This window comes from Ipomoea nil, unplaced genomic scaffold (assembly GCF_001879475.1).
Source record: "Ipomoea nil cultivar Tokyo-kokei standard unplaced genomic scaffold, Asagao_1.1 scaffold1993, whole genome shotgun sequence".
Taxonomy (NCBI): Eukaryota; Viridiplantae; Streptophyta; class Magnoliopsida; order Solanales; family Convolvulaceae; genus Ipomoea; species Ipomoea nil.
Window position 1 is genome coordinate 742,852 of NW_017618421.1, and position 11,497 is coordinate 754,348.

At 38.3% G+C, this 11,497-nt stretch overlaps 1 protein-coding gene across 1 annotated transcript; it reads left to right on the top strand.

Moving 5' to 3' along the window:
* The first annotated feature begins 1,546 nt into the window (after positions 1–1,546).
* Positions 1,547–6,628, top strand: LOC109147434 (3-oxoacyl-[acyl-carrier-protein] reductase 4-like). The gene is made up of 11 exons (XM_019295090.1): positions 1,547–1,944; positions 2,051–2,193; positions 3,749–3,802; positions 4,566–4,646; positions 4,736–4,781; positions 4,906–5,000; positions 5,128–5,160; positions 5,370–5,504; positions 5,671–5,764; positions 6,135–6,217; positions 6,339–6,628. Exons 1-11 carry the CDS (start codon positions 1,767–1,769, stop codon positions 6,369–6,371), a joined length of 975 nt encoding a protein of 324 aa, XP_019150635.1. The 5' UTR covers positions 1,547–1,766; the 3' UTR covers positions 6,372–6,628.
* The last annotated feature ends 4,869 nt before the right edge of the window (positions 6,629–11,497 follow it).

Sequence of the window (11,497 nt, forward strand, 5' to 3'; positions counted from 1 at the left end):
GATTATGAATTTTCTGTTATGAGATTATGAATTTACAGAAAATTCATAATTACATAACTGTAAATTCATAATCTCATAGCAGAAAATTCATAATTTAATAAATATTTTTTTTTATGAGATTATGAATTTTTTGTTATGAGATTTTGAATTTACAGAAAATTCATAATTACATAACTGTAAATTCATAATCTCATAACAGAAAATTCATAATTTAATAAATGTAAATTCATAATCTGAACATAGAATGCCAAACGCCGTTAACAACACATTAACTAATTTTTATTTTTATTTTTCCGTAAAAACAACGCCGTTTGGGACTGTGTTCACCATGGATGGTGAACACGTTTTCACGACATAATTTGCGTTGTCTCTTAAAGTATCCCAAAAAGGAAAATTTTAGACCAGATTTTAAGAAATTAGGATGAAATGGAGGATAGAGAGGGGAAAGAAAGAAATGGTGAGTTGGTCCTGCAAAAATGGAGATTTTGCAGAAGTAGTGGGTTCCACTATGCGAGAGAAAGATGCGCCTCACATGCGTGAGGCGTAATTCTCGCGTCCAAGCGTGCATGCGCCTCACGTGCGGGAGGCGTAATTCTCGCTTCCAAGAGTGCATGCGCCTCACGTGCGTGAGGCGTAATCTCGCTTCCAAGTGTGCAGTGTGTAATATAAATAAAATGGTGCTTCTTGCAAAAATGAGATTTTTCTTTTTTTCAAATTCTAATCTTTTTTTTTTTTCTCTTCTCATTTTCTCTTTCTTAATCACACTTATAAAATTTACTCAAAATTTTCACACTGTTGAGGATGCCCTTACGTATTTCTGCAAAAAAAGAAGACCAGAAGCGCTAGGCAAAGAAGATTGAGATCAAAACGCAGCGTCAATCGACGACTACTGCCGCCGCCACGCCTGCCTTCTTCCGCCGCCGACAATCAGCGCGACTACTGCCGCCGCCGTGCCTGCCGTCCTCCGCCGACGACAACTAGCGCGACTACTGCCACTGCCTCCAACAGCCCAAGCGCAGGCGACTACCACCTCCGCCAGAGATACGACTAACCCGGGGCGTAGATCGAAGGCGGATATCGGCCAAAAACAGGTTTCCTTTCTTTTTTCGAAAAAATATTTGTGTTTGCCAAAAAATATATATATGTTTCTTTTAAATTTCGAAAAATATGAATTTATTCATATTACAGAATGTGTGTTATGTGTAAACAAATTTTTTTTTTTTTCCAGAAATCATGTATATACATTGGAAAAAAAAAATTCCGAATACGAGTGTATGTATACATCCGAAATTAGAAAACAATTGTGTTTGTGTATGGCGATTCTTTCATCCTTTTGAGAAATATATCTATGTATGCATACTGAACAGGAAGAAAGAACATAGTTACGAGAGAAAATGAACATGATCAGAACTAAAAGTACAGAATACATGTTACAATATATATAATTACAATTACAAATCGTGACAGAAAACATAAATGGATACATAAATATTGCCATACATAATAATGTCTACATAATTCAAATATTTATAACAAAAAGTAATATATTATCATTGGCATTATTTTGGTAAAGTCTTCCACTAAAATTCAACCCGGGCTGCTAGGTGTTCTTCTCCATTTCTTCTCTCTCCGCTTCTCCCCAACCGGCGAGCTTTGGCCGGAAACTACAACCATCCATCGGAGAACAATTGACACTGAGTTGCGCTCCTTACGCTTATCCCTCAATTGCTTCTTCAGTTATATAGCTGGCGACTCTACCCCGATTTATGGCTTCAATCGCCGTCAACTCCGTCACTGCCCGCGGCATCACCAAAATCTCCGCCTCTGCCCGCCATCAACTTTCCCTTCTACGCCTCTCTTACGCCCCCTTCCAATCACCTCCTCTTTCGTTGCAATGCCGCTGGTCCTCTTCCTCTTCCTCTTCCTCTTCTCCTCCCATCTCAGGTATTATTACAACGATTATTAGTCATATATCTCATTGCTCGACGTATGTGCTCAACATTCATATGCACATGTATACTTATGTGTGCAACAATGCATATTGAATTAGGTGTGAGAGCTCAGGTGGCGGCTACAGAGCAAGCAGGGACCAATGCTACCGCGAAAGTTGAAACTCCAGTCGTCATTGTGACCGGTGCTTCTCGTGGAATTGGGAAGGCAATTGCTTTGGCTTTGGGAAAGGCTGGTTGCAAGGTCAGATTCTATAGTTGTACTACTGTTTTATTTATTTATTTATTTGTTTGCTTGGATATACTCATATAGTTAGAATTTAATTCATAAAAAAAGGTAGAATTACTATTGGATATGGGAGCTTCTGTTTCCCCCCCAAATAATACATCAATAATTTAGCTTGGAAGTACTTGGTAAAGTGTATGAACCAATTGCACACTGTTGCTGTTTATTTTCTTCAGTTCTTGGAGTGTTGTTATGGTGTAATTTGTTGTTTAAATGATTAAATATGCCCTGAACAATGAGATGTTAAATTATGCTATTATATTAGAATAGGAGATACAATTTTTATGTTTTCAGTTTCAAAGCTTCAATCCACAAAAGTTTTATTTCCAAGGCCTTTTAGTAGGTAGTTGTTTTGTCCGTTTGGTGATGAATAGTAATATATATGGAAGCCGTGAAAGAATAAAGAGGTTTATTATATTCATATGTAGAACTGTACAGACATCCTATATTTATACAGGTATTGAGCTAATCCTATCCCTACTAAGAATAGGTCTAGGGTTTCGACACTCCCCCATGTTGGAGAGTATAGATCATATGCTCCAAACTTGGTACAAATATACCCAACTCTAGGAGCACTAAGAGACTCAATCAAGATATTGCTGCTTGATCTGCAGAATTAACAAAATGGGTTGTAATACACCCTGACACAATCTTCTCAATGATGAAGTAGCAATTAACCTCTATGTGTTTGGTCCTCACATGATAAATTGGATTTGAGGCGATGTGTCGTGCTGCCTGTTTGTCTCATATTAATGTCATTTGATCACCACTGTAACTCTTGGAGTAGGTGCTTCATCCACATAAGTTAACATGTAGCAAGGGCCATAGCACAATACTCGGCTTCATCACTAGACCTGGCAACATCATCTTGCTTCTTACTCTTCCAAGATACAAGGTTATCACCAATAAGCACACAATAACCTGAAGGTATAGCATCTGTCAAATGGACAGCCTATCCAATCTGCATCAAAATACCCAACAATCTGAGTGTGTCCTCTTATCTTTGTATAGTAACCTTGCCTTGGTGCCTTTTTGATATACCTTAGAACTCGAACAGCAGCATCCCAATCAGTATCACATGGGTTCTCAAGAAACTGACTTAATACACTGACTGCAAAGGAGATATTTGGTCATGTGATTGTGAGGTAGTTCATCTTCCCAATTAGTCTCTTGTATCGCTCACAGTCAAACAAGGCCTTTTAGTAGTTGCTTTGTCCATTTAGTGATCCATAATAATATATATGGAAGTTGTGAAGGAATATAGAGGTGTATTGTATTCATATGAAAAACTGTACAGATGCTTATATTTATACAAGTATTGAGCCATTCCTACTAAGAATAGGTCTAGGGTTTCCAACAGAAGCCATGAACTTTTCAATAACATCCTGAAAGTTGTTAATGCCCTCTTATATCTTTGCTTTCAAACTGATCAGTTTTTAACTAATGATTATGCTGTTTGACATTCTTTCCTATTTGAAATGTGTTGTAATATGTAACCTTGCCTTTCTTTCAGGTCTTGGTGAACTATGCTAGATCTTCCAAGGAGGCAGAAGATGTTTCCAAAGAGGTGAGGATTAAATTTTCATGATATAATGTAATGGTATTCTATTAGATTACCTTGTTGAGAATTGAGAGAAAGAAACCCTATCAACGCTTCCCTGAATAATATTATTACCTGATCTAAAATACAACTTAATGTTTTTGAATACTTGGGTACTTCAGCTTTCAATCCTTGAATTATTTAGTGAAGTTTAAGATATGGCAACCTGTTTTTATTTTTACTTAATTGATTATTTGTTTTTGATAATCATGCTTCTAAAACACCCAAAACTTAAAAGCTATCTAATTGGGTCTTGAGGTCAAATATTTGCTATAATCATATTAACTATACTGTTTCTTGTCATGCTTCTGTAAATACTGAAGAATTGCATATTTGTGACCTCCTAACTTTATAGTTTTCCTTCAGTTGAAAGTTAGGATGATCTCAAGTCTTGAGGTTGAGCTGTGTATGAATACTATTGCTCTTGTATATGAATTATTATTCAATTGCCATGCTGTTGATTTACTTATCAGTTAGCACACATTTTATTTTATTTTTTCTATACATGAAGCTTCATGTAGCGAAAGGAAGAAAATAGACTGCTTTCGATGATGCTATCTTAATTAATGAAAGAACTACAAAGTATCTTATAGAAAAGTTTCTATCCAATTCCTGTTTGGTTCTAGACTGTGTGACACTTTAATCCTCATGGATTAAGGTTGTTTATTATCTTTACCCAAAGCACAAACTTATACTCTTCAGTTTGACTTTACAAAATTTCATTTTGTAGATTGAAGCAAGTGGCGGCCAAGCTTTTGCTTTTGGGTGTGATGTTTCAAAAGAAGATGATGTAGAGTCAATGATTAAGAGTGTAAGACACTAATGTCTTTGTGACATTAATTTGGATCTTATTATAGTTATGGCCTGACCTGTTGCATTTTCTGTCTGTTATATTTGCAGGTAATTGATCGATGGGGAACAGTTGATATATTGATAAATAATGCTGGTTAGAATAGTTGCTCTATATTTCTCTTTCCTTGATACACGAGTGGGGATTCGAGCATTTGAGTTCCATGACCTTTAAGTCTACTCGGGCACACCTTATTATGAGTTGTCTTTTGGAATTGCAGGAATCACCCGTGATGGTTTGTTGATGAGAATGAAGAAGTCCCAATGGCAGGAGGTTATTGATTTGAACCTGACTGGGGTTTTTCTCTGTACACAGGTCTCAGTAGTTAGCCTAGGAAATTCTTTTCTACAATTCCTTGTTTTTCCGTTGTCGTACTCTGAACCTGCTTTTTTTGGGATTAAATTCTTGACTTACCATGTTAAATTTCTTATTCTTGACACAGGCGGCAGCTAAAATTATGATTAAGAAGAAAAAGGTAACCTTTTTGGACATTTTTAAAGAAGTGATGATTGATGTAAAGGTGTTATTTGTGTGATCTACTGCACACTTGTTAACCAGATTTACTGGTAACAGTATGGGTTAATGAGATTAGTTAATGGCGGAGAATTTTATATGTAAAGCATTATTTTACTAAAATCCGGCAAATTTGATGTGTCTACTTAGAATGCTACTTGGATGTTGTAGGGAAGAATCATTAACATAGCTTCTGTTGTTGGCTTGGTTGGGAATTCTGGCCAAGCCAATTACAGTGCTGCAAAAGCAGGAGTCATTGGCTTAACCAAGAGTGTAGCAAAAGAATATGCCAGCAGGAATATAACTGTAAGAATCATTTATTTGCTCTGTTCTGTTCCATGACTTATCTTTGGACCTTTTATTAACAAATAGGCACAAAGATGGTGCAAGCACTCAGCAACATCTTATGATTGACTGTAACTTATTCCCTGGTTAGTGTTAAACTTAATCTGAAAGATTTTGGTTTTAACAGGTTAATGCTGTGGCTCCTGGATTTATTGCATCTGATATGACAGCCATGCTTGGTGAAGACATTGAAAAGAAAATTCTTGGCACTATTCCCTTAGGTCAGAATGGATACTCTAGACTTTTCATACTTATCAAAAGAAGAGAGAGAGAGAGAGAGAAGATACCATAGATTATTATTGGACTTGACATGGCAGCATGTTCCTGAGTTCTTGCTTCCTAAAATAAAAGTTTGCTTTCTTTGACAGTGAGGTGCAGACATGAGAATAAGTTATGTAAACAGAGTTTTTATGAATCAATATGTCCAAAAAAAAAAAAATGTTTGAGGAAGGTTACTAGTAGATAAAGCTACTTTTTATAGTCAGACTTCTTTATATAAGAAGTTTAAAGGAATTTAAAAGATACTGGTCCTCAAAGAATTGAATATTGAGTTAATCTTGCCAGACTCACTTATTTTGGCTGTAATTGTAGGACGATATGGTCAACCGGAAGAAGTGGCTGGGCTAGTGGAATTTCTGGCAGTCAATCCAGCTGCCAGTTATATTACTGGTCAGGTACTGAGTTTTATTTACTTTTTACTCTTTAGTCTGTTTACTCTAAATTTCCCTTTTTACTTATTATCTGTTTACTCTTTCTGGTTAAAATCATTTATTGATGACTACCCTCCCATTACAGGTGTTCACTATTGATGGTGGGATGGTAATGTGAATGTATGCAGCAAGCATTTTTCTGCATTGAGCTTTAAAGTAGGAGAGAGTTTGGTACTTGTAATATAGATAGAGATAACCTCGGAAGAAAGGGAAATCGGTTTAATGAGTCAAGTTGATGTCGAAATCTTCCCTTAGTTTTCTACCTTAATATTATAGTATCCTTATGCTGGATTCCTTGTGTTCCTTTTTAGTTTAGTTCCCAGGCAAGCACAGCAATAAACTTCTCTTTAAAGGAAATGGAATTTGTTCAAGTCACTGTGGCATTGTACTGAAATTTCTATATATATAGATTTATTTTCAGGTGAGAACATGCAGACTTCCAGGACTATGTGGTCTAATGGTATCCGGGTTGGACTTCCATTTGGAAGGTTGTGAGTTCAAGCCTCAGTGGAGGCGTTATTGGCTCTTTGTGTTTCAGTAGGTTGAGAAAGTATATGAACGGATACTACAATGTAATAGGGCCAGTAGCATTCAAAAAAAAAAAAAGATTTATTTTCAGGTGAGAACACCTCTTAACGTGAGAACATGCAGACTTTTTTGGTAAAGCACAGTAAGTTATATATCAATACACAATATGGCTCCTAGACATGTCTGGAGGGGGTGGGTTTATACCGTGCATTTATGTAGTAATTGACATGCCTGGAGGGTGCGCATGGGGGTTTATACTGTGCATTTGTGTAGTAATTTTTATGTATTATTGAAAAATTATGCATATTCTCACCTGAACGAGACTCTAGGGTGATGTTTCAATGAGAACCCCTCCTCCCATGAGAACCTGCGAACTTGTACATAAATACACACAAGTATCTACATAAATGAACACAATCTCATATTTCAGTGCACAATACACACAATCTACCTCTGCAATAGTTTGTGTGCATTTATGTAGACGCTTGTGAGCATTTATATTGGTTCGCAAGTTCTCAGAGAAGGAGAGATTCTCGTTTGATCATGAATACACACACACCCACACACACACACTAGTATGATACATGTGCAGTGCACGGACTAAAGATTATATGTATTGAAATTAAACAATGTTATCAAAAAGTATTAATCTTATTAAGTTTCACATATAAAAATGAGATATGAGCATTGAAAAAAATTATATGGAGACATAGTATTTATCATTTACTAATTATGTTGATTTTGTTGGAAAAAATAGCTTAAAAATGGCATAAAATAGCTTAAAAACGAGAGCGAAAAGGCTTGATTCAAGTCCGAGCTCGTGTGCGCCGGCACCTGCGGGCGGGCTATGTTATGCCAAGCTTCGGTATCATTTTCCAACATGCCTCGTCAGGTAGTGGCCTGCTGTTATAGTTGTTGGTGTGCCAGCTTTAAAGTGCCCTATTAAAAGCTATTTAATCCTTCAACCCTATATAAGAGAGGGTAGAGACAGCAGATTTTTTAACAACAACAAGAGAACAAACACACTACAAGAAGAAAGTATATTTTCTAGCCTCAAAACTCTCTGCTTCTACTCTTTCTTTGCCTACTGTGTTCATAATCTTGCCTTGTTCGCTGGATTCCTTGTTTGGGTGCTCAAACATTGAATCACAAGCAAGTTTTATCTTGGGAAGCCTAGGCCACGAAGCTCCTAACACTTTTTGGGAGGTGGCAAATAAGGTTTTAAGGAAAGAGTGATCGCTTGACGCTTGCAAAACCCAACACCAAACACTAGTCAAATTCTCCATCTTTCCTTCCATTGTTTTTCCAGAAAATAATAATCTTATTTTAATTTGATTATTATTTGTTTTTCTACCAACGGATCCAACAGTCTTAAAACCTTATTCCTTGTTTTTCCGTTGGTGGTCTTCTCCGAATTTCCTTGAAGAAAATGGAGCATCCCGTACTGCCAATCGATGGGGAGGATAATGTTGTTGCGGACAATAATGGAGGAAACGACAACAATGTTGCTAATTCCCAAGCTACAGCAGTGAACGTTGGTTCACAAGATGGTGGGAGCACTGAGGGAGATATTCCCATGTCTCGGGTACCTTCGGTACCGAGTGGATCGACTGAAAAGCCGGAGAAGTTCACCGGTGTTGGGTCGAACTTCAAGAGGTGGCAACCAAAGATGTTGTTCTACCTAGCAACTCTCGGCTTGGCAAGGTTCTTGTCCGAGAGTGTTCCCGAGTTGAAAGAACAAGATGCACAATCCGTGATGGCGGTTGGCTATTGGAAGGATTCGGACTTCTTTTGCCGAAACTACATCCTGAACGGATTGTGTGACACGCTATATGATGTATATCGAAAGATTAGCACATCAAAAGCGTTGTGGGAAGCTTTGGATCATAAATACCGAAGTGAGGATGCCGCCTCAAAGAAATTTGTGGTTGGCCGATTCCTCGACTTCAAAATGGTTGATTCAAAGACCGTGCTAAGTCAGGTAGAAGATTTGCAATTAATCTTCGACGAGGTCCGTGACGAGGGAATGGTGCTAAGTGAAGCCTTCCAAGTGGGATCTGTGATCCACTTGTTGCCTCCAGGTTGGAAGGACTTCAAGAACTACCTTAAGCATAAGCGAAAGGAAATGAATCTGGAGGACCTGATCCAGCGACTCAGGATTGAGGAAGGGAACAGGACGAATGATAGGAAAGTTCCTATCGTTGTTGGCGCTAAGGCAATGTTGTGGAGCACGGTAAGAGCTCTAAGAGGAACAAGAAGGACAAGCGAAAGCTAGGTCCGAAAGGTGGCATTACCAAGAACAAGTTTTCTGGTGAATGCTACAATTGTGGCAAGCCTGACCACAGAGCGTCTGAATGCAAGGATCCAAGGAAGAAGAACAAGAGTTCTGAAGCCAATGTTGTTGAAGATAGCAGTCAGAAGGAGGTTGAGATTAGCCTTTCGGCTATGGTGACCGAAGTGAACCTCGTGGGCTCAAACCCTCGTGAGTGGTTCATCAATACCGGTGCAACCAGGCACTTGTGTTGCAACCGAGAGATGTTCAACACCTTTGAGACCATTGGGGGTGAAAAGGTGTGGATGGGAAACTCTGCTCAGTCTACTGTGGAAGGCATGGGCAAGGTGGTTCTGAAGATGACTTTCGAGAAGGAACTGACGTTGAACAACGTGCTGTATGTTCCTTAGCTGAGGAAGAATCTTGTGTCTGGCTCTCTGTTGAACAAGCATGGCTTTCGCATGGTGTTCGAGTCAGACAAAGTAGTTTTGTCCAAGTTAGGAATGTTTGTTGGTAAAGGATATGTAACTGATGGGCTCTTTAAGCTCAGTGTAATTCTTGTTATCAATAAAAGCAAAGTTAATTCTGTTTACTTGCTTGAGTCTTCCAATTTGTGGCATGGTAGACTAGGTCATGTTAATTTTAATTCTATGCGTAGATTAATTAGCATGGACCATATTCCTAACTTTCAAATTGACACAAATAACAAGTGTGAAATTTGTGTTGAGCCAAAACTAACGAAAGTACCTTTCAAATCGGTTGAAAGGGAAACTGAACCACTTGAATTAATCCATAGTGATTTTTGCGATTTTAGATCGATACAAACGAGAGGTGGTAATAAGTATTTTATCACATTTATCGACGATAACATACGATACTGCTATGTGTATTTGCTTAAAAAGCAAAGATGAAGCTGTTGATAAATTCATTCTTTATAAGAATGAAGTGGAAAACCAACTTAATCGGAGAATTAAGAAGGTTAGAAGCGATAGAGGTGGTGAGTACGAAGCACCTATTGGTGACTTCTGTGCAAGTGTATGTATAATACACGAGCGTAAGACACCTTACTCACCTCAATCGGACGGTGTTGCCGAACGAAAGAATCGTACATTGAAAGACATGATGAATGCGATGCTTATAAGTTCGGGCCTACCTCAAGATGTGTGGGGTGAGGAGATTTTGACAAGTAATTACCTTTTGAATAAGGTACCCCGCAAGAAGCTCGATAAGACTCCTTATAAGCTGTGGAACGGTAGGAAACCGTCCTACCAGTACCTGAAAGTGTGGGGGTGTCTTGCCAAAGCTTTGGTGCCAACACCTAAGAAAATAAAGATAGGTCCTAAGACGGTGGACTGTATCTTTATTGGCTATGCACATAATAGTAGTGCTTATTGGTTCTTAGTACACGAGTCCCATAATCCGGACGTACACGAGAACACGATAATAGAATCAAGGAATGCATATTTCTTAGAAAATATATTTCCTTGTAGGTCCAACGAGGGACCAAGTACGTCAAAACGAACGTTTGACGAAACTATGGATAATGATAGTGGGGAATCTGAGAAAGAACCCGAGCTCGAGCCGAGACGCAGTAAGCGGGCAAGAGTTGGAAAAACATTCGGTCCTGATTTTCTAACTTACTTGTTAGAGTACGATTCGGGTACTCTAACTTGTTTATTATAAAATGAACCCGGTTTTCTATCTTGTTTGATAGAGAACGAGCCTCAGACGTATATAGAAGCCGTGACTTCTACGGAAGGACCAATGTGGAAAGAGGCTATAAAAAGTGAAGTGGATTCTATCCTACAGAATCACACTTAGGAACTTGTTAATCTTCCTCCGGGTAGTAAACCCTTAGGATCCAAGTGGGTCTTTAAAAGGAAGATGAAACCTGATGGTTCCACCGAGAAGTATAAGGCTAGGCTTGTAATCAAGGATTACAGGCAACGCGAGGGCCTTGATTACTTCGACACGTATTCTCCCGTGACGAGAATAAACTCCATAAGGATGATTCTTGCCATAGCCGCGCTGCGGAACTTGGAAGTTCATCAAATGGACGTTAAAACCGCTTTCCTAAATGATGAATTAGATGAGGAAATCTATATGGAACAACCCGAAGGGTTCGTGGTTCCAGGCCAAGAAAGGAAAGTGTGTAAGTTGGTTAAATCGCTCTATGGTTTGAAACAAGCGCCTAAGCAGTGGCACGAGAAGTTTGACCATGCGATGTTAACTAACGGGTTTAAAATAAACGAAAGTGACAAGTTTGTCTACGTTAAGGAAACGATAGACAGCTACGTCATTCTTTGTTTATATGTCGATGATATTCTCATCGTTGGTAGTAATGATCGGATGATCAAGTCTACCAAAAACATGTTAAATGCGAGATTTGACATGAAAGATATGGGTTTGGCTGATTTAATCCTTGGGATTAGAATCATTAGAAG